Source organism: Camelus ferus, chromosome 27 (genome assembly GCF_009834535.1).
Source record: "Camelus ferus isolate YT-003-E chromosome 27, BCGSAC_Cfer_1.0, whole genome shotgun sequence".
Taxonomy (NCBI): Eukaryota; Metazoa; Chordata; class Mammalia; order Artiodactyla; family Camelidae; genus Camelus; species Camelus ferus.
Genome location: NC_045722.1, coordinates 7152957 through 7175798, shown reverse-complemented (window position 1 = coordinate 7175798; position 22842 = coordinate 7152957). Strand labels below are relative to the sequence as shown.

At 52.9% G+C, this 22842-nt stretch overlaps 1 protein-coding gene across 2 annotated transcripts; it reads left to right on the top strand.

The window, feature by feature from the left end:
* Positions 1-3625: 3625 nt before the first annotated feature.
* On the top strand, positions 3626-22191 carry CTSH (cathepsin H). Of its 2 annotated transcripts, none has more exons than XM_032469327.1 (12): positions 3626-3804; positions 7163-7194; positions 7861-7966; positions 9268-9338; positions 9923-10027; positions 12407-12493; positions 13281-13336; positions 14992-15073; positions 16502-16570; positions 19084-19190; positions 20859-20984; positions 21779-22191. In XM_032469327.1, exons 1-12 carry the CDS (start codon positions 3714-3716, stop codon positions 21852-21854), a joined length of 1008 nt encoding a protein of 335 aa, XP_032325218.1. In that variant the 5' UTR covers positions 3626-3713; the 3' UTR covers positions 21855-22191. The 2 variants fall into 2 exon arrangements, with proteins under 2 accessions (XP_032325218.1, XP_032325219.1); XM_032469328.1 differs by lacking the exon at positions 3626-3804 and adding an exon at positions 4105-4438.
* Positions 22192-22842: the final 651 nt, after the last annotated feature.

Genomic DNA, 22842 nt, shown 5'->3' with positions numbered 1-22842 from the left:
CCCCTCCCCCCGATGCCTCAGGGAGAGTTAGAAAAGTGTGCTGGCCTCAATGTTCACTTTCATCCACCTGCTCCCATAGAGCAGATGCCTCCACTTGTGGGAAACTCTGGACTCAGCTGGCCAGGGGTTCAAACCCCAGCTCTCTTATTTATTAGTTGAGTGGCCTTAGACAAGTTACTTAAGTCCCTCAGTCACCTCATTTATATCATGGGCAGGGGTGGAGGGAATAGAATTAAGAAAGTTTATTCATGTAAAGTGCATGGCACTGAGTCTAACACATCCCTGGAGGAGGTGTGGACTGCCGAATGTGGAGGATAAGACCTGCTCTCCTCTCTTAGCCTCCCAGATTCCAGACAGTGCAAAAACTGGGCACCAGAGCCTGAGACCACACCTGGCCCTCTGTCACCAGAGGCACCCATCAGCCTAGGCATTTCACCCAATGTACTAGTTTCCTGTTGCTGGGTATGAGATTACCACAAACTTAGAAGCTTAAAATAACACAAATTTATTATCTCACAGGTCTGGAAGTCAGAAGCCCACGTGGACTTGGCTGGTTCCTCTGCTCCAGGTCTCACGCTGCTGAAAGCAAGGGCTCAGCCAGGCTGCCTTCCTTTCAGGAGCCTCTCGGGGGTGAACGTGCTTCCAAGCTTATTCAGATGGTTGGCAGAATTCGGCTCCACGCAGTTGTGGGACTGAGGTCTCCGTTTCCTTGCTGGCCCTGGGCTAAGGTTGTTCTCAGCTTCTAGTGGCCACTCATGTTCCTTGGCTCAAGGCCCCCATCAAAGCCAGCAGTGGTGGGTAGAGTCCTTTTCATGGTTCAAAGCTCTCTGACCTCCCTCTGCTTCCTCCTCTCTCTTGTTACGGAAACGACAGGCCAGCCAAGAAACAAGCACCACTCGGAGGGTTGGAGTACTCAGATTTATTACGCCGGCGGGCTCAGAGGGGCTTCTGCTCTGAAGCTCTGAGCACCTCCAAGACGTGCACATGAGGTTTTATAGGGTTAATTACAAGTATGGGGCTATTAGCCAATAAGGTTCAAACAACAAAAAGCAAGGAATCAGTACACTGGAGCTTATCAATTTGGAACAGATCACGTTACTGACACTCGTTGAGCTTGGATTTACGAGTTAGCCCGGCAGAACTTATATCAGTAAACCGACACTTAACACACTTAGATTTGTGACTTAGCTCGTTAGCCCAATAAACTGACACTAAACTTCAGATTTACGAGTTAGCCCAGCAGAACTCAGATCAGTAATCCGACACTTGTTACACTTAGATTTGTGACCTAGCTTGTTAGCCCAGCTGGGCTTTCCCTTTACACTCTGACTCTCCTGACTTCCTCTTCTGCTTTGAAGAACGCCCATGATGACATCAGGGCACCTCAGACATTCCAGGATAGTCTTTAAACTCACCTGATTCGAAACCTTAATTCCATCCTGCAAAGTCCCTTCCCAGCAGCACCTAGATTATGTTTGAATAACCAGGGATGGAACCTTTAGAATTCTGCCCAAAGCCCCTGGTCCAGTAAGGCTCTGTTACCAGCACCAATCCTCAGCATCCCCTCTCTCGAAATACAGAGGTCCAGGACTACAGAGAAACCCTCACAGAGGTGATGCACAACTGGAGCTAGAGGGGCAGATGGACTCACCGTGAAAGTGAGTGCAGGCAACTAAGGACAGAGAGCCCAAGACAGAGCTCCTACTTGGGGTGAGTCACTATTACAGTGCCATGCTTGGGGCCAGGTGTTTTACCTATAACTAAACTATGTAACTGTATTGAATCACCCTGGAAAGCAAGGCACCTATTCCCATTTTACAGATGAGAAAACTGAGGCACACTGGGGGCAAACCACTGGCTTAGGTCCCACAGTGCATCTACTGGTAGGACTAGAACCAAACATTAGTTTGAAACCGACCAGGTCAGTACCTTCACATCACATCACCCCATCTCAGGCCCTTTGGAATGATCCAAAAAGAAGGGTCACTGGGGACCCAGCATCAGAACAAGTTTGGGGTTTGAGGTCTAATATTAGGGCCTTAAGTCCTGCCACGCTCCAGGTGGCAGGGATGGGCAGAAAAATGAGATGGTCCCTGCATACCTGAAGGATAGGACATCGCAGAAGCTGGACACATTTATTCCAAAGCCAGGGACTTCACTTCCCAAATAGCAACCATGCAGGGTCTTTCCTGAGACATTTGCCTCAAAGTACACCCAACAGGCATCCAGACAGGGCCATTCATAAATGAAGATCAGCTTTATTGGAAAAGACAGTGTCTACTGGCACTGCTAATCTTCCCACAGACACGGTGTCCACACTGCAGTCCTGAGCAATCACCGTGAGGCCCTTTAAATGCAGATTCCAGAGCTGTGCCCAGACCCACTACTCAACTCCAGAAAAGAACTGCAAGAATCTGCTCCCCCAGGGGCCTCACAGGCAGAGCCTGGGCTGAGAATCAGGTTTCCTCCTGTCTGAGGGAGGGAGATATGAGAGAGCTCAGACCTGACAGGCTCTGACTACACCAAAACGCCTTGGGCTGCAAAAGAACAGAAGGAGCAACGGCAGTAGGTCAAAGCTGAATTCAGACTCCCTCTGCACGCTTTCTGGGAATGTTACCATCAACTCTTGGAGCCTCAGTTTCCCCATCTATAAAATGGGAGGTCAACAAACTTCCACTTGGCAGGACGATGCTTAAGTGAAGAACTTGGTCCCACTGGGTGCTTGAAAGGTTGTTAAAGGTGGGTGTCAGTCAGGAGTAGGGGTTGATAGAGCTCAGTGGTAGAGTGTGTGCTTAGCATGCATGCACAGGTCCTGAGTTCAATCCCCAGTACCTCCACTAAAACAAATGAGTAAATAAACCTAATTACCTCTCCCCCAAAATAATAATTTTTAAAAACTTAAATAAATAACAAGCAGGTCTCAGCCGCCGTCTCCTCTCCCCTGAAGCAATCTCTGTACACATTTCCTTAGTTGAAATGTTCATTGCTCTACTTGTTTATCTGACACCCAGACTCTAATAAATCATCATCTTCTTTTTTTTTTTTCAGATTTGTAAAATAGAGAAAGTGGCCCTAGAGCTGCTAATATGACTTTCTCAGCAGAAATACTAAAATTCCTGTTGTGAGAAGAAAAAAAACCAAACTCACAAAGACAGCTGTCTCCCTCGTCCAGTTTAAATTCACTCCAAGGCACAAGTGACAACCAGGGGAATGTGGTTTATGAGAGTGGGAGATAAAGACTCTGGGAGTGGCGACAGGTAGAGAGATGAGAGCTCTGGGGGTGTAAACAGGCAGGGAGATGGGGGCTTTAATGGTGGGGACAGGCAGCACCCCTGCCCATGGTGCCTGCCAGTTCCTACAGATGGAGGACCCCGACAGACCAGGCGATCCAGCTTGCCGGTTCTTGCAGAGGAGGAGAAAGGGGAGTGATGTGGCGAGGGAGGGAGGTGGGAGGTGAGAAGGGGGTGAGGTATGAGGCGATAAAGAAAAGGATAGTCGGAGGCGCGACTTCTCCCGCGAGCCGGAGCCTAAGGATGTCTGCCGCCTCGCCCCGCCCCTACTGCCGCGTGGCTCCGCCCCTACCGCCTGGCTCCGCCCCTGCCGCCTGGCCCGGCCCCGCCCCGCCCCGCCCGGCCCTCCCGAGGCAGCTTTTGGCCGCCACCCCCGCGGGCGCTCGGAGCCAGTGCGCCGGCCAAGTCGCTGCCATCGCCACGATGTGGGCTGTCCTGCCGCTGCTCTGCGCCGGGGCCTGGCTCGTGGGCCCCCGCGCCTGCGACGCCGCCGACCTGGCCGTGAGCTCCTTAGGTAAGGGGAGAGCGCTCGGAGACCGACTGGCCTCCCCGGGAGGCGCCCCTGGAAAGGGGCCTGGCAGGTCGGAGGCTTGGGAGTACTTAGGCTGGGGGTGGGGGGGACCATGGGCTCCACAGGAGCCGGGCAGGGCATTTCTCAGGCTCGAGGCTCAGGGGATCTGCGTGTTGGAATCCGGGATCTGGGAGGAGAGACCTGCGTTGTAGGAAAGGAGGGGGCCGGGAGGAGGGGGAGGTCTGGAGGGCAGACGTCTTTCGTAACCAGAAAAGCCAATGTCTAGGTGCCAAGGGTCCCCCTTGCCCGGGGGCAAGGAGGTGGAGGGAGCTGAAGACCCTAGAATGCCAAAGGAGCCCGCGGCCCCTTCTGCCCTCCGCTCCTCATCTGGAGACTTAAAGGACTTTGATCTGCTCCTGCCAGAGAGAGCAGGGACTTTTCAGCCTTTTCTAGCAGCATCCCAGAGACTTGGCACCTAAGGGATCCCCAGAGGTGCCCTGAGAGTCTGTCTGAAGAACGGGCTGGACGGACTGTTTGGAGGAGTGACTGCGCTTGGAGCAATGGCTGTTTCAGGGGCTATAATGTTCAAAGGGCCCATGGTGTAAGGTCAAGTTCCAGGACTGCTCTTTATGGCCAGGTGAGCTGAGAGTAGTCCAACTTCATGCTGCTTTTAAACCCCGCCTTCAACTGCTGGGGCCCCAGGCGCCTCCGCGGGCTGAAGGCTCTCCTTTGCAGCCTCCTTCCTTCGCTGCTGCTGCCCACCCTCAGCCCACCCCTCACAGGCTCTGACCTCACAAAACCACCTGCCCCCACCTCACCCTGAGGCTCCAGAAGAGCAACCAAAGAGCAGCCTGGGCGCTAGACAAAGATCACTGAGGCTAAATCTTTACAGCCAGAATCTTGCCTTATCCCTCCCCACCCATTTATGCAAGAAAGCCCCCCAGTCTGCAAGACTGCCCTGGGAGGGCGCCAAGCTCCAGCTCAGTCCCAGCCTAAACCCAGCTGCCCCCCAGCCGGGGCCGTGCTTTACCCCGGCTGCATGGCCTGCATGGAGGAGGGCTGGCGCTGGAAACTGTCTCAACTCCAGAGCCGGGCTTGGCCAACTTTGCCTATAAAGGACCAGGTAGTGAGTATTTTAGGCTTTGTGGGCCACACAGTCTGTAACAGCTGCTTAGTTCTGCATTGAAGGCAGCCTTAGGCAGCATGTAAATGAGTGAGTGGGTTGTGTTCCCGGAAACCTTTATTTATAGACACTGAAATTTGAATTCAAATGATTTTCAGGTGCTACAAAATAATTTTTTCCCCCAACCATTTAAAAGTGTGAACTTTCTTAGCTGGTGGGCCATTCCTAAACAGGCAGCAGGCCAGAGTTTGCTAACCCATGTTCTAGATGCTCACTCTCACATGACCCCCCAGACAGGGTATTACATAAGGTCTGTATGCTTTCTTTCAAAAGTCACAGTGGATTGAAATGGGTCTTTCTGAGGTTGGGGCACAGGGGTCACCTTCTGGCCCGGCCCCAAGATCATCTCTTGCTTTTTCCTCCGCTGACCTTCAGTGAATGAAAAGTAATCTGGGTTTGCACACCTGCTTATTGCTTTTGAAACCTCTAGAGGCAAACACTAGTCAGTTGTCCTAAACTCCATCTGCCTCAAACTTTGGTCCTAGGTTGAGGTCTGTCTTCCTCTGAAGCCATCAGCTGTAGCAGGGCCTTAACCAGGATTTGCAATCCTCTGAAGCCCCACAAAGGGCATGTACTGGGGAGATGTGCATTTCTTTCCCAGGGAAAAGGACTACTGCTTGGTTTCTGGAGCAGATCTGTGACCCACAAGGGGAGATCTAAATTCTGTACAGCAGTGATCTTCAGATTTCAGGGTATGGATCCTTGGGAGAACACAAAAAATTCCAAGTGATATCGGCACAGACAGGGAATCAATTTCCAAACCCTTTACTTCCAAGAGGAGAAAGGACTTCTACGTATCAGTTGATGGGGTTCTAGAAATAATGTTGAGTAATAGAGCACCATGTGATTTGGGGTGTAGGAAGGAGATCAAAGAATTGAGTGACATTACTCTAAAAATTGCCTTCTGTTCCCAGAAGCAAGTAGCAATGAGCAATCCTGCTTATTGGAGCAGAATTTCTCAGCCCTTTGACCTATGATGAAAACAAAGACCAGAATTAATGCTAACCCATTCAAAAAAATAGGTAATATCCATCCATAGGGAGGGGGTTGTTAGTATGGTTTAATTTACCTCATTAAGAGAAGCTTCTCCTACAGAGGTTTACTTTAACAGTTACTGTTCATAAGGTGTAATATATATGAAATGTTTTAATCAGGTGGAGTGTTAATAATTGATGATGATAACTCAATCCCGAATAATTTTTTTTAATATTCAGAGGTGTATGGGTTACAGAAAGTAAAAGTAATTCACATTTATACTTTCTGTTCTTGCTGTTGCATAAAAAGATGTTAGAGCGATCAAGTGTAAACAGATGCTCCCTTAGGATAAAACTCTGTGAGGCTGGGATGGAGATGGGGTTTCAAGGAGAAGAAGAAAATATGTAAAATACCCAGTTCTTATAGAAGAGCTTCGTTCATGATTATTGATGGTGGGTATCAGATCTTGATGGTATATGGATTTCGTTGGCCAGCTTGAAAAGAATGATGTAACAATCTTATTTTAAAATGCTATTATTTACAGTAAGCTGGAATACATCCTTTGCAGCTATTAAATTTGAAATTAAATTTTTACATAACTTAAGAATGTATACGGGTGACTAGCCAGCCTGTTTTTGTAAATAAAGTTTTATTGGAACAGTCACACCTATTCGTTTTCACACACGAGGACAGAGTTGAGTAGTTGTGACAGGCTGTAGAGACTGCGAAGTCCAAGATATTTACCATCTGTCCCTTTAAAAAAAATTTTGCTGATCCTTGGGGTATATGGGTTTTTTAATTAACTTCTTATTGAATTATCACATAATACAGAAAAGTGGACAAATTAAATTATGCATTTCAGTGAATTTTCAGAATCTAAACACATTCATGAAACCAGCACCCAGATGAGGGCATAGAACATTACCAGCACCCCAGAAGCCCCCTCTGTATCCCCACTAAGGATAACCACCATCCTGATCATTAATATCATAGATTAACGACGTATCGCTCTTCCAAATTAATTGGACTACAAAAGCAGTACGAGTTTGTGTTACTTCTTACATTCTGCATTAGATAACACCATTTTTGGTGATTTAAATTTAGCCTAGATTCCTAAAATGCAGATCAGTTCTGATGTGCCCTACTTGACTACAGAGGTTATTGCAAGACACCCAGGCCTAATTTTTTTTTTTCTTTTTGCAGAGAAGTTTCATTTTAAGTCATGGATGGTGCAGGTTAGTGTTCAACTTCTTCTTTCTGAAGTTTTTCACTTCGGTAAATTTTCTGTTATCAGACCAAACTGCTAGGTTTGGATAATGAAGAGGGATTTTCCAACCTCACTCTGCTGGGTCTTTCCAGACTGAGAAATTGGTCAAGCGCTGGGGAAGAGTCAGTTAACTGAAGGAACCCCTTCCAAACAGTGGTCTCCAGTGATGAAGTCAGTCAGCTGACAGCCTTTCAAGCCTTGAGATTTACTTCCATATTTTATGTTCAGATCACGTTGCGTGCTGGCTGCAGAATCAGTTGGAAGACAGTGGTGCACATGTGTTTGAGAAATGGTGATATCTGCCATCAACTTGACCCAGTACCAGCTGTGCTGTCCAGGTGCGACCTGCACTTGGCGGGTCTTTCTCCGGGGCCTCTTGTTCTGCTGGCTGACTCTCCCACAGCTGCATGGGCTTCATTCTGGCCACAGGTCCCCAGAGGCAGGCGGTCTGCTTTGTAACTTCCTGACTCTCATCAGAGAGACCCAGGACAGTGTCCCACCTACTAACACAGATTTGGCCAGAAGATCATGGCAGAAAGGAAACCTCCAGTCCTCCTCTTAGAAAACAATGCCGTCTCCCGCTGATGAGCTGCACCCTGTTTCCATGACTTATCGCTGATGTGTTTTGTTTCAGCACCAAAAGGAATACAGCTCGGAGGAGTACCACCACAGGCTGCAAGTGTTTGTCAGCAACTGGAGGAAGATAAATGCCCACAATGCTGGGAACCACACATTTAAAAGTACGGTGGGGCTGCCTTTCCTGCAGATGTCTCATCCGCGGGGGAAGGGAGAGTCTCAGATCAGGAAAGAAATCAATTAGTAGCATCCGCTGATTAAAGGGCCCACTAGGGGCTTGGGGTGGAAGGAGCAGAAACCCAGGCTCTGAGGCTGTGGCTGGCTGACCTCAGGTTCTGGCTTTGCTGTTATTCTCTGTGAGATTCAAGGGGTTGTAATTTTAGGATGGAGCTGGTACCCCTCTGGGTGGTTGTGAAGTTTACAGGAGGCTGTACAGAAGCCGCTGCCCTGATCCTGCCATCTGAGGGTCCAGCCCAGATGCTCAGCCCTTGGATTGCTGTGGGGGGCCCTGCCTCTTTAGAGACATACTCTGGATTCCTGAGCAGCCTCTCAGGGCATCTGCCTTCGCTCCGGTTAGTTTCAGTAGAAATACACACACACCGCACATACACTGAGGGCTTGGAAATGATGGCAGTGTCAGCTAAGATAGAAATCTGATCAACAGGCATGAGGTGGGAGGAAATCTGAGTTCGAATCTCATTTCTGCCCAGTGTTAGCTGTGTGAATTATGGGGAAGTTGACATCTCTCAAGTTGTACTTGGCTGTAAAGTGGAGAGGATAATGCTTCCCTCGCTGGGGCGTTATGAAGACTGAAGGAGGTAGCAGGTGGGAAGGCACCTGGTGCTGGTGCGGTGGTTCTTTACCCAGACATCCATCAGACTCACAAATGGAGTTTCCAAAAAAGTGGGTGCCCAGGCCCCTCCCCAGACCCACTGCATCTGTGGGGTACAGCCCAGATGTATGTACTGTTGAAAAGCCCCCCAGGGAATGCTAAAGCACAGTGAGGGTTGACCTTAGCATACTGAATTACAGTTGACCCTTGAACAACGTGGGGGTTGGGGCAGTGACCCTCTACACAGTTGAAAATCCGAGTATAAACTATAGTTAGCCCTTCATGTACACGGTTCCTTTGTGGACACTGTTCCTCCACATCCAAGGCTCCTCCGTATCCAGAGCTCCACAGGCGAGGATCCAGTCAACCCGGGATAGGGTAGCACTGTAGGATTCACTACTGAAAAAAATCCATATATAGGTAGGCCTGCGCAGTTCAAACCCATGTTGTTCAAGGCTCAACTGTATATCACATTTAAAAATTGAATGGAGCCAAGTTGCCAGGACTATAACTGGGACAGTGAACGTAGGGTTTCATTATTTTTTCTGTTTATATTTTTTCTGCTCCTCTGCTGTTTTTTTGTTGTTCTTGTTGTTGTTCTTGTTGTTGATTGTTCTCCCTTCTCTGTTTCAGTGGGGCTGAACGAATTTTCAGACATGAGCTTTGCTGAATTTAAACGCAAGTATCTTTGGTCAGAGCCTCAGGTGGGTGTTATTCATTGTGACCAAATCTGCATGTTTTCGCTCAAACCTTTGGAATAAGCTCATAACTTGCTCTGCTTCCAGCCAGATTCAGCCCCACCCCTGGCTGCAGCTGGGGTGCCCCGGGTTCTCGGGGGGATCCAGAGAGGTCAGCTCCCAGCAGTTCCTCAGTCCCTGCTCATGGCCTCAACAATGCAGACCCCAAACCTAGGGTTGCTGGATAAAATACAGATGCCCAGTTAAAAGTGAATTTCAGATAAACAACAAACAATATTTTACCATAAGTATATCTTAAATATTGCACAGGATATACACAACAGTTATTTATCTTTTATGTGGAACTCAAATTTAACTGGTGAACTGTATTTCCGTTCGCTAACTCTGGCTACCTTGTCCTAACCCCTCCATGCCGAGCTCCAAAAGGCACCTGTCATTTAGCGTTGGGCCCCAATAGATGGGAGTGGGATGGTTCTGACAGGCACACTCTTTCTCATTCTCTCTTGGTGATACCATTTTAATTATGCACTTTTCTATCAGAAAAGGTTTTCTTTTTTTCCCCTGAAAAAAATTTTAATTTGTTGTTTCAGAATTGCTCAGCCACCAAAGGGAACTACCTTCGAGGTACTGGTCCCTACCCACCCTCTATGGACTGGCGGAAAAAAGGAAATTTTGTCTCACCGGTGAAAAATCAGGTATTCATGACAATCCCCATCCTTTTCCCAAAAAGTAACCACTTTCTCAGACAGTTTACCAGGAAGAAAACCCCAAAGAATCCCAAAACCACAGCAAGTATATCCCCAGCTCTGGTTTTAACTCATCCTCTCTCGAGCTGCCTTCCTCTGAAAGGCCAAGTCGTCATTGTTTTTATGGACTGCTCTGAAGGATGGAAAAGTACTTCTTTACTAGGCTGAAGTTTACTTGTTCACTCTCATCCCTGACCCCACAGTCCTAAGTTCCCCCGGTCTCTCCGGTAGAATCACCCAAAACATGACATTCTCTGAGCCCTTCAGAAACTGGGCACTAGGACCCCATTCCTACTGCCCACTCATCCCCTCCGCAAGGCACCAGGGTCCAGCCCCTCCCTGGCCGGCTGCTTCCCTTAAGGTAGCTGCCGGTAGTCAGTGATCACAATGAAACCCAGCATTTCAGACATGCTGTGGCCGAGAGCAGGAGACTGGCCTTTCAAGGAATAGCGCCCCCTGCAGGGCATAGTGTCCTAGGACAGCAGCGGTGGTGCCTTCCCAGCACTCAGGGCTGAGGACTGGGCCTCTGGCTGGGGCGGGGGTCCCAGTACAAGTTCTGTTCTGGAGACTCTGGACCTACCCTCTGCTGTCCCCTGAAAGTGACAGTGCAGTGACCTTCTTCAGAAAGTGTGACCTCTCGATCCCAGGAAATACGAGGTGAAGGTTTCCCTCCTGGAAGCACTTGGCTTTCCACTGCAATCTCCACAAGAAACAATTTCTCCTTCCCCTTAAAGCCATGTGGCACAGCTGAAGATCTGTCTAGACAGGCACACTGGGTTCCCAGAGCCTGCCTAGTGATCTCAATGTACAGACCAGCACCCAGAAGCCAAAACTAGTCTCCTTTCCCAGGGATCAGAGGGGTAGAATGAAGTCAGCCCTCTCCCCCAAGACCCAAAGGCAGTTTCTAGACCATCTGAGAATCCGATGACAGTTCAGAGCAACAAGTATTATGTGTGGAAGCCTGAATGCTTTGGGCAAGTGAGAAGGGGAGGCCTGCCAAGAATGTTCCAGGTCTTCATGTGAACTGTTCCTGGTGGTCGGGCAGGACGGAGCCCCCTGGGCGAAGCGGCCAGAACAAGGTGGTTACTCTCGTAGGTGTGTGTGGTCTCTCGCCGTGGCCACTGTGTGGTTACAGATCCAGCAGCGGGATCCAACGTTAGCTCAGCAGCCTTGAGGGTTTCTCACTTTACAGAGGAGGAAACTCTGAGGGAAGGTGGTTTGCTCAAGATACAAGGCTAGCAGGTGACAGAGGGCACTTCCAGCCAGGTGTCTACTCAACACCAGTGCTGGTGGCTCGGCCCTGCTCTGCCTCCTTCAGCCGTGGCCAACCCACCTCCTTGACCAGCTGGAGACCTCTGACCAGGCCCTCCCCTCCCTGCTGAGGGGAGGATCCGAGAGGAAGAGACTCCGGGGGGGAGCCCAGCGTGAAGGTTCCTTCCATGGAGACAAGCGACGAGGGCTCAGTGGGGAAGGGAATCTTAGGAGCCGTTGCAGAAGTAGAATGTGGAGCACTGAGCCAGTGAGGGGTGGACAAGGACAGAGGAGGCTGAGAGAAAAGCATAGACAGCAGCAGGTGACATTACTGAGCCCGTGGGGTAACTGCCTGACAGGCGCGGCCTTATCTACCCCCAGCAGCCCTGTGAGGCAAGCACGGCTGTTCCTGTTTTACAAGTGAAGAAACTGAGGGCTCGAGGGGCAGCGCCTTGCCCAGGTCACATGGGCGGTGTGGGACAGAGCTGTGATGTGCCCCGGCAGGCAGGCTCCAGGCCCCGAGTCAGGAGGCCGGGCACGGCAGTGATGGTGGCCGAAGATGGTTAGGTGGATGGAGGGGGCAGGACGGGCAGAGTCTGGGGCGTCCGGGTGGGATCATCTGGGGGCCGGGATGTGTGGGTCTGGGTGGAGGTCAGGGCCGAGGCAGGGTTTGGGGAGTTGTTAGTGTAACAGGACTGTGGGTGGAATGAGATTGGAGGTGGAAAGGTGAGAGAGAAGGTTCTAGGAACAGGACTTTGGTGAGTCCGTCTGCTGGGAAACCGTGGGAGGAAGAGGAGCCAGCATAAGGAGCGCCAGGAGACCACAGGATGGGACGCGTGAGGCGGGGCCAGGCCTAGGAGTGCGCGGGCGCTGCTTCTTGGCTCCTTGACAAGCCTCGGTCTCCTCGTCTGTGGCACGGGGGCAGGGGTGCGGCTCACAGGGCTCGCGAGGGCCAGAGCGGACACACGTGCACCAGGGCTTTGTAGACTGAAGTCACGGGGCGCCCGGGATCTCAGGGGACCGGTCCGTGGGGCGTGGCTTTCTGACGCCCCGCCCCCGCCCCACCCCCACCTGCAGGGCGGCTGCGGCAGCTGCTGGACCTTCTCCACCACCGGCGCCCTGGAGTCAGCCGTCGCCATCGCCACCGGGAAGCTGCTCTCTCTGGTGAGCGACCAGCCACTGGCGGGGTTGGGGAGCACCTCCTGCAGGGGTCACAGCCTGGGCCTTCAGGCTTCTTTTTGGCTTTGGCCTTCAGTTGGACTTCAGGTATCCCAGCCCCATGGACGTTTGGTATGCAAATCTCAGTGAACACTTTTCTTAGAAAGAAATGAGGCTTACTGAGTAAATGGCCCAAGGGCTCCTTCCCGGCTGGGTCTGGGTGCTCCTCAGTTTGGCAACCTGGGGCCTTCAGAGAGCAGAGCCTGCCTGGGAGGCAGCCCTCTGGGACCTGTGCCCTCTCCGAAGCTGGACATCTTCACGGAGGGAAGAGCCAGGACATGTGTTCAACTGCTGACCGCCAGAGTGAGGGGTGACTGCCCAGCCCCTGCCTCCTGTGTGGGGAAGAGGGAGAGGAGAGAGGGCAGGGCTGGCGAGGGCTACGAGGGCCTTGGTTGAGGGGAGGCCTGTCCCCTCCCCGCCACGCCACCAGGGACCCCTGAGCCACAGGCATGTGCGCCCTTCAGGGCAGCACTCGGACACGCGGGTCCCCACACCCTCACCTGCCCTCTTGGCTGCCAGGTCATCAGTGCGCTTTTCTGTGATGTGTGCCGCCAGCTGGGCTAGCACCTCACACACACAGAGACCCTCCCTGCCCTTGGGGAGCTTATGACCTGGTCCTCCTGACCCAGAGCCGACGGGACCACAGGCGTGGGTCAGCAGGGGAGGCCCGGCGCCCACGCCCGTCCAAGAATGCTCTCCGCTCTCAGCTCACTGGGTGTGTTCCTCCCTCCAGGCAGAACAGCAGCTGGTGGACTGCGCCCAGAACTTCAACAATCACGGCTGCCAAGGGTATGTCCCTGACCCGGGGGGGTGGGGCCTGAAGCCCCTTCTCATCTCCCGCTGATCACTTCCAGGATGTGCTGGGCGCTGCCGCAGACCCTGCCCTCAGTGCTAGCAAAATCGGCCTCACTTAGGGAGGGAAGGGCACCTCACACGCCCAAGGCCTCTCAGCCAGAACAGGCAGAGTTGTAATCTGAGCCCAGGCCTGCCTGGTTCCAAAATCTGTCCTCTTTCCCTGGTGTCACCCGGATTTCACCTTACAGCATGGTTGACCTCATCAAACACCAGGGCCTCTGGGCGAGCAGCCAAAAGAATTAATAGAGTGAAAAACACATCATCCTCCAAAACCAGGACCCACACACAGATGTCTGCTTGGCCTTTCTACAAGTTCTCTGAAGCTCTGGCCGCCCCAGCTCAGCCGGCTGCACGAAGGACCTTTGTAGATGTGGTTCGGTGTTCACGCAGAAAGGCTGCGTCTTCGCTGGGCCTGTTTTCCTGGCACGTTTTCAGAACAGGCTGTTAGGGATTTGCTCAAGTTTCCTCATGTCTGTAGCCCTCGTCTCCTCCCCACATGCAACGCTCTCAGACCGTTCCTCAGGATTGGCGGCTTTCCCAGCACATACACCCATAAAGCCAGGCCCCTGGTGCTCCCCAGGGCATGCTCCCAGCCTTGCCTCCCCTCACCTACCTGTGCCCATCCCCCCAGCCCCAGGGCCCTTGCTCCTCCTGTGGCCGAGTCCTGGGAAGGCCTCGTGCTCCACCTGCTGCTGTGGCAGCAGCCAACACGGGGGCCTCCTGCAGACAGCATGCTCCAGGCCCGGGGCCGAGACCTTGGGTGAAGTCACAGCCTAGTTACTGACCCACATCATGTCATGTTCAGCCTCACCGTTCACCTCATTTTTGGTCACTTTCCTCTCTGCAATTTACAAACACCACCCATCGCAAGAGTCTGAAAGGGTGCTCTGGGGCCCCACCATTTTCAAAGGGGTCATTTTTTTCATCCATTCAGCAAATCTGACCAAGCACCTGCTATGTATCTTGGTACAGGGGATCCGGCAGCTGACGTTCTAGCTGGGCCAGACAGGCCATAAACAGGTGTGCCAGGGATGGGATGGTGACAGAGGCTATGGAGGAGAAACAGAGACGGGACAGGGCATTGCTGGGGAGCTGTGGCAGGGAGCTGTTGAGTTCTGTTTACAGGCAACGCGATGTAGGAAAGATCCACATTTGGAGCCAGATGCTGGCTACAGTGATGTGGCCCTGGGCAAGCTGCTTAGCCTTTTTGAGACTCAAGAAAGAACAGCATCTACCTCTCTGGGTTATGAGGGGTCAGACAGTGGTGTTTGTCAGGCGCCTGCCCAGGCGGGGCCCCGCAGGCACGGCGGTGGCGATAGTCGGTGAGCCGGGCAGACACTGTCGGCTGTCCTGTGGGAGTGCCCGCTCCTGACAGAGTAGGGGCCTGGCTTAAAGGGGTCTGTCCTGCAGAAGCTCGGGCGGCTGGACCTTGGGCCCTCCTTAATAGCCTCTTCTGAGCTATGTCCTGAGGCCAAGCAAATGCGGTGGCATTGCTAGCCCCTCGGAGACTTCCCTGTCACCGAGCCGGGCAGGCCCCACCTCTGTCGTGGCCAGTCCCAGGTGGGCACAGCTGCATGTCCTTCTTGCAGGGGTCTCCCCAGCCAGGCCTTCGAGTACATCCGGTACAACAGGGGCATCATGGGTGAAGACACCTACCCCTACAAGGGCAAGGTAACTCCGGGCAGCCTGGGCTCGGCTTCCTGGTCTGCAATGCTCCCCGTCTCCTTCTTATCCCGGCCTCGGAAAACATCCCTTCTCCCCGCACCTCTTGAGGGCTCCCGGCTCCCACCTGAATTCTCAGAGCTGTCTCTTCAGGCTCACTCCTTCACCTCCTCTGCTCACCTGAGCCTGGCGCTCACCAACCCGGGGGCCTCTTACCGCCCTCCCTGTGGCCGCACAGTCACTCTCCTCACCACCTCTCCCGCGCCTTGCGGGCATGGCTCTGGCTCCCCCGGCTCCCGTCCTGCTGCTGTGCGTGCACCAGAGCACCATCTGTTGGCTTCTTCCCTCCCATCCGTCAGTAGCTCGTCCACAGTCAGCCTCGTGCTGACAACACTCCTGGACCCACACCCACTTCACCCAGCGCTTCCCCAACGTGCACGGGCCCCTCCTGTCATCACCTCAACCCAGCCTGTCCACGGCTAAGCACCTCATCTTTCCCCTAAACCTGGGACTTCTCCTATATTTCCCCACTCAGCGATGAGAGGCACCAACCTTCCCTAAAACCTCTTGGTCACCAGTGGTCTGTTCTAGGGGTGGTCTCCTGCCAGACCCTCGCTTCAGTCAGCCTTCTGACATCATCATAGACTTTCTCATGTCGTATCCTTTGGTTCAGCCTGTGTCCCTGCCCCTACTCGGACCTTGGTGTCCCTTCATCCTAGGTCACTGAAGGTGGCCTCTCCTTGGGCCACCTCCACCTGGGGGCTACCAGAGTAGCCTCTCAGACCCAGCTCTGACCACACTCTGCCTTGTTCAGAACTCTTCAAAGGCTCCTCGGGGCCTGCAAGAGGAAGTCCAGACTCTTTGGCCTGTCCTTCGAGTCCCGTCCCACCCCCACCCCACCTGGATCTGTCTTTCCAGTCTAATCTGTTACTTTACTCTCCCCATCATTAAACTTGTGCTCCCACCAAACCACCCACTGGTTCCTAATGTCAGGTCCTGCCCCTCGTCATCCTGACCATCTCTCTTGTCTCAGAAGGCCTTGCTCTTCCCTCCATGTGACCTACCTCTGCGCCTGCCTCTTGTCTGCAATTCCCTGGGCTGAGACTAGCCCTCCCTTCGCCTTCCATGCAGGCTCTTACTTGCCTCTATTTCTCAGCAAGCTTCCATGGACTGGGTTAGGCCCTTCCTCATGCTCCCACCAAGTGCCACGCGAGCCCACCTCTGCCAAAGCCAGACAGGACCATCTCCTCCCACTAGACTATGGTCCTTGAGCACAAGGATGCCTCTAATTCCCTCTTAAGTGACCCCACCCACCACCCCTGGCACTGTAGCTTTTGATTTATAAATGTTATCAAATTGCATAGGGGAGGCCTGAAGTCTCAGCCCAGGGCCGAGCATCCCTAACCTGCATTCCATGCCCTTTGCTGCCCTGAACAGGATGATGACTGCAAGTTCCAGCCCAGTAAGGCCATTGCTTTTGTCAAGGATGTAGTCAACATCACAATGGTGAGTACAGTCCTTCTCCTGGATGGAGAGTGTGTTCTGATAAGGAAGCCCGGTCTCCACTGCTGTTAGATGACCAAGTGTTGGTGACAGGGCATGGCAGGGCAGCCTTTCATGGCAGTGTATCACTTTACCATTGAATCTCAGTCTCCATGATGGCAGCAAGGTGGGGGATGGGAGGGAAAGAGCAGGATACTGGCAGTCAGATGCTGTGGTTCTGCCCTGAGTCCTCACAAGTCTTCATTCTTGTGTTTCAGTTTTCTTGCCTATAAAATGCAAGCAGTAATCCCCATCCTGCCAGAGAGGATGTGAGCATGCGTGTGACGTCAGCATACGTCTGTGTGATGTTGACTGTGAATGCACTGAGTACGAATGTGCATCCCCGTCAGGATAAGCCAGGTTATGCTGCAGTAACAACTCCAAAATCTGAATGGCCTAAAACAGAGTCTGTCTCTCACTCTTGTGACATGTCCGTCAGCTTAAGCAGGGCTATTCTCTGTGTCATTGGCTTCATTCCAGTACCCAGGCAGAGGGAGAGACAGTGGTAAATGATGCACTGGCTCTTAAAGCCAAAACAAGTTACACAGCCACACCTCACTGCAAGTGGATGGAGAAGTATGCTCATATCCTGTTTGTCCAAGAGAGAGCTGGATGTGTGAACAGCCCTTGTGACTCGAGTGTGTGCCTGTTTGTGAGTGTGGGAGAATATGTTTAAAGAGTGAAAGAATCTCTCTGTGGCTCTGTTAGGTGTGATGTGTGTAGCTGAGATTGTGAGGCTGAGGCTGCGTGCCCCCACGTGTATGTGTAAGTCACAACGTGATGTCTGTGTGACAGTAGCTACCATTTAACTGAAGCACGTGCCAGGCAGTCGGCAGTGGTAGTAACAGCGGAAGTTTCTGGCATGCTGCGTTCCAGGTGCCGTACCAACCACTTAACGCGGATTATCACCTTTAGACAGCAGACAAGCCTAGATTAGTGTCATTATCCTCTTCCCTTTATAGATGAGGAGACATGTTTGGAGTGGTTAAGCAACTTGCCCCAGGCCACAGAGCTAATAAGTGGAACCTGGATTTGAACCGAGATCCTGTCATTCCAGAACCTACAACCTATAACTGGAATGTTTCTGTGATATATTTATCTGCAGAAAATAGCCAGTTTCTCTTAGACACACCCACCGAGGGCTGACCGACTCTGGCCCATTTGTATCCCACTAAGAGATGAATGAGGGGCTCAGAGGTATGCCTTTTGCCCGGTGCCCAGGCGAGCCTTGTCTGAGACACCTGCAGGGCCTGAAGGGCCAGCTGGCACTGGGTCCAGCCCTCCGTGGCCGGGCCGACAACACGCTCCCCTCTTGGTGGGCAGGCCTTCCTGTCTCCTCTACATTGACCTGTCTGCGCTCACAAGGCCTTTTCTGAGCACAAGGAAGGAAGCCATTTACTTACCAGCTGTTCGCTTTTTGCAGCTGGATCTCTGCCCACCCCTCCAGGGAGGGAGGACTGAGGGAAGGCTGGGTGCCTCGATCCCTCCAGCATGTCCTTCCCATCAGCAGGGTCCTGGCCTCAGCTCACACTCATTTCAACTCCCAAAGGGTGCCAGCCAGGGGAATGGCCTCCTCACTCATGCTAACCCAGGGGTTCTCAGCAGAGATGCTTGAAAAACTCCTGCTGCCTGGGACCCACCCCAGAGACGCGGATCTCATTGTCTGGGGTGCAGCCTGGACACTGGGCTTTTTTAAAACTCCCCAGGTGATTCCAGCTGCTGCTCTCACCTGGCCTCCGCAGCTCCCTTCCAAGCTGGAGCCTCCAGGAAGCCTCTGGCTTCCTCCTGCCTGCCTTCCCCAGCCGATGGGGATGCGTCCTTGTCAGGCATACAGCCCTTTGCTGGGTTTCCACCACCATCTGGGCCTCATATGCGCATAGCCTCCTAAACCCTGGGTTCTGCCACAAAAACTCCTTAGACTGGCTTTGTGGGTGCAGGGGATCCTGGGGGCTGGAGTCACATCACCTCTGCACCCTCTGGAGCCCCTGGCTCATGGAAGGACCTCGCTGAATGGTTGTGAGTGTGCAAATGAATGGGTCCATGCTGCACCCTGGGCCTGACCCCACAGAGTGGGGGTTCTCTAGGAGCAGAGCAGGGAGGGGGACAGAGACGAGCCCACGACCAGCCCAGTGAAACCGACGGAGGTCACAGGGCAGCCATGGCTTGGGAGGAGGGACCTGTTAGCCAAAAGGACCTGGAATCCCAAAGGCTCCTGGCCATTCAGAGCCAAAAGGGCGGGGTCCCCATACCAGCCCCCAGTATCTATGGCCCAGCTCTGCTGTGAGGAGGGGCAGCTCCCCCTTGGTGGCGGCTTTTTGGCCTAAAACAGCCTTCTCTTCCCTCTGCTTCCTCCTGGACATCAACGTTGCTCTGCGCCTCTGTCCCCTACCTTGGGGCAGAGGGTCACGCTTCGTAAGTAGGGTCAGGAGGTGGCAGAGCCTGTGTGTCCAGCTGTCAGCCCCTCCGTCTGTCCACAGAATGACGAGGCGTCGATGGTGGAGGCGGTCGGCCTGCACAACCCCGTGAGCTTTGCCTTTGAGGTGACTAACGACTTTCTGTTGTACAGAAAGGGCATCTACTCCAGGTAAGCCGGGCCCGACAGTCTGCACAGGAGGGGCCGGGGGCCTCAGCCATGAGGCTCAGGACCCATGGCCTCCGGTGTGGCAAGGAGGAGCGGGAGGTCAGAGCCAGGCCACATGGAGCCCAGAGCTCACTCTTCCTCAACAGAGGAGCTGCCTCTGGTTATGAAAATCTGTGTTCAAAAATTTGAAGATGTGAAATAGGGAAGGGAAAGTAGCTGCTGTCAGATGCCAGGATCCTGTGCTGAAGGCTTCACCGCAGGGTTTCCCAGAAAACCCGAGTTGCTGACACGTCTAACACGGGGTTCATCTCACGCACGCCTCTTGCCTATTTTGCAATGTGAGTTCAGCCGCTTCTGGCAGCTGCCCAGCGTCTATGTCGCGGCCTCCTCTTTGTCTGCCCATTCCTAAATGCTGGTGTTCTCCAGGGCTTTCTCCTCAGACACTCCTTGAACTCCACGGACAACAGTTTGCCAAGAATCTCCAAGTCTCCGTCTGGCAGCCTGGTCTCTGCCAAGCGTTAGACCCGTAGAGCCAAGGGCCTCCCTGCCACGTCCGGCTGCACGGCCCAGGGAAAGCTCAGATCCTATGTGTTTCCTCCCTGTCATCAGACGCTGCCCCACTAACGCTGCTCAGAAATGTGCTCTCACTCCCTCCCCATGTCTCTGCCCACCGTTGCCTCCATACTGGCTTGCCCTTGTGCCCCCACCACTGGTCCATCCTCCGCTCCGAGCCAGTCATCCTGGAACACCCTTCCTGCCACACCACCTTCTACATTCTCCGTGTCTTAGCCTGGCTGGGGAGACCCTCCTAATCTGGTCCTCCTTTCTCCAGGCTCATCTCCATCAGAACCACTTGCATCCGCCCTGTTCTTTCCTGTGCCCGCTCCAGCCCCACTGAAGAGTTTGTAGTTTTAGGCATGTCTGCTGCCTTCTCAGGGAAGCCTTTCCTGACCCCACCCCACCCCTGCCCCGCTGGACTGCATCCCATCCGCTGGGCTCCCAACAGCCTCCCGGCTGTCACAGCCCTCAGTCCACTGTATAGAAGTCGTCTGCCAAAGGAAGCTTCCTAAATTCAGGAGCGGAATTTTCTACCTTGCCTCAGGCCTGGCACATCCCAACAACTCAGCTACACATCAGATGAATGAATATGTGACCACTACAGTTTGTCCTCCAGAAATTCCCCAGAATTTCCTCATGGGAACTAGTTCATGGTCTTAAATGGGAAACCTGTATATTTGCTCTAAATACAAGGTAAATGGAGGTACTGGGGACTGAACCCAGGACCTCGGGCATGCTAAGCATGCGCTCTGCCACTGAACCATACCCCTACCCCCTTACAACTTAATCATAGAAAGACGGCAACAAAGCGATGCTCTGTGAAACTCTTAACTGGACACTGCTGCCCGCAGGGGGAGCGGCAGGAGGGCCGCTCTGCTTGCTGGAGCCGGGCCAGCACCATGCTCAGACCCTCTCCTTTGAGTGAGCAGAACCAAAGGGGCTGAAGGGAATACTTCTCTTGCCCTGGGACTTATATGAGAGTTAATTCACCACCTTAAATGCCTCCGAGTTCCCCCTTTGGGAAACATTGCTCTAAATCACTTGTTGGCTGTGATTGAGTCTTCGCTTTTACCCTTTCCATATTTTCAAGCCTTTTTTATTTTCGTTTTCCAGTCCTTTCTGTCATAAAACTCCAGATAAAGTAAACCATGCAGTGCTGGCTGTTGGGTACGGAGAAGAAAATGGGACACCCTATTGGATCGTGAAAAACTCTTGGGGTACCCGGTGGGGAATGAATGGGTAAGCAGCTTCCACGTCCCAGGTCTGGGGGCCCTCGGGGAGGTCCCCTACACCTCAAATACATGGTTTCGAGAAGCTGGTCAGCCAAGCCCTCGCCCCAGGCCAGAGGGAGAGGAGCGTGAGAATGCCACCTTCCCACCCCCAAGACCCCTCTAGTAACCCCTCTCCCATCCTGGACCCCAGATCTTAGCGATTCTGTCGGGAACAGGAGTGCCTTTGGCTCAGTAGGGTCTGTGACCACTGCAAGGAAACAGCTCACAGCGCAGAGCCCCCTGGGACTAAGCCAGCACCTGGAAGGGCCCATTTTTGAGAAATCAAGGCAATGAGTTTACCCCTGATGGTTGACAGCCCCTCCTTCTAGAAGGCCTGGGTACATGCCTTCCCTCCCACCCCCGCAGTGAACCCAGGACCCCCTGCATGCTAAGCGTGCACTCTGCCACCGAGCTACCCCCCCTCCCGGGTACATATCTTGATGTGACTTTGTCTGTGTCTCCCCTCTCGGACTCCGTGTCCTCACCCGTTAGCTCAGGGGTCCCAGGGATGATTGTAACTACATGAGGGCTAGGCAGGGCTAAGAAGGGGCCCTCGGAGAATTCTGGGAGCAGTGAGGTGCGGACAGAATAAGGAAGAGAAGTCATTTGGTGGCCAAGGAGAGGGAAGAAGTTATTCACGAAGTCAGGTCAGAGATCTCCTGGGTCTCAGATAAGCCCAACGCTGTTTATGAATAAATCCAGAGGGAAAAGACAGGGGTGAGGAAGCCACCAGCTGGGCCTCACCTCCCTCCCTCTGCCCAGGTACTTCCTCATTGAGCGCGGAAAGAACATGTGCGGCCTGGCCGCCTGCGCCTCCTACCCCATCCCCCTGGTGTGAGCCAGGATGTCACGGCGACTGGTTGGCAGAGGAAGGGAGGAAGGGCAGCCTGGGCCCTAAAACCCTGCCCTAGAGGAAGTGGAGGGAGACCCACCCAGGGCCCCCTCACCCCTGTGGAGCCTGGAAACCGGAAGAAAACCAGGAAGAAGAGTTCCACCCAGTAGCAAGCTCACCCACGCCTGCTGATGCAGAGGTGGCCCCAGCCGTGTGCCTTAGGCATGGTGTTTGACTCAACCCCATGTGGACCGAGAATATTCTTTCTTCCCAAAAGGGCTGCTTTTCACATCTGGAAGACACTCCATTGACCGTTTTTATTCAATAAACATCTGTGAGCACCTCCCTGAGTCAGGCCTGTGCTGCGTGCTAGGGCCTGAGTCAGCCTCCGGGCTCAAGATGGCCTGGGTGGTGTTCTTGTCCACCAGATGGGGGACCCAGGAGGAAGAGCAGGTTTAATTTGATATCTTGATTATCTGTCCCTGAGTGGGTAGGGAGGAGGAAGTGTTCCAGGCTCTGACGGCACCAGAATTCAAACCCACATTGGTGGGCAAGCCTGTTCTCCACATGGAGAATAAACATTTCTCCAAAGAAGATACACAAATGGCCAATAAGCACATGAAAAGATGCTCAGCATCATTAGTCATTAGGGAACTGCAAATCAAAATCACACTGAGATGCCACTTCAGAGCCACTAGAATGGCTCTGATAAAAAAAGACGGACGATAGTAAGTGTTGGTGAGGATGCAGAGAAATCAGAGCCCTCATCCACTACTGATGAGAATGTAAAATGTTGCAGTTGCTTTGGAAAAGTTTGGCAGTTCCTCAAAAAGTTAAAAATAGAATTACCATATGTCCCAGCAATTCCACACATAGGAGAGTTGAAAACATATGTCCACACAGAAACGCATACATGACTGTTAACAGCAGCATTGTTCGTAATTGCCAAAATGGGGAAATAGCCACATATTCATGATTGGACAAGCAGATGAAT

What these genes read in the sequence shown, in the direction of transcription:
- CTSH (XM_032469327.1), top strand. Translation starts at nt 3,714, where the DNA reads ATGTGGGCTGTCCTGCCGCTGCTCTGCGCCGGGGCCTGGCTCGTGGGC. An exon ending in ATCTTTGGTCAGAGCCTCAG is followed by an intron (nt 9,339 to 9,922) that starts GTGGGTGTTATT and finishes TTGTTGTTTCAG; the next exon opens with AATTGCTCAGCCACCAAAGG. An exon ending in ATGTAGTCAACATCACAATG is followed by an intron (nt 16,571 to 19,083) that starts GTGAGTACAGTC and finishes GTCTGTCCACAG; the next exon opens with AATGACGAGGCGTCGATGGT.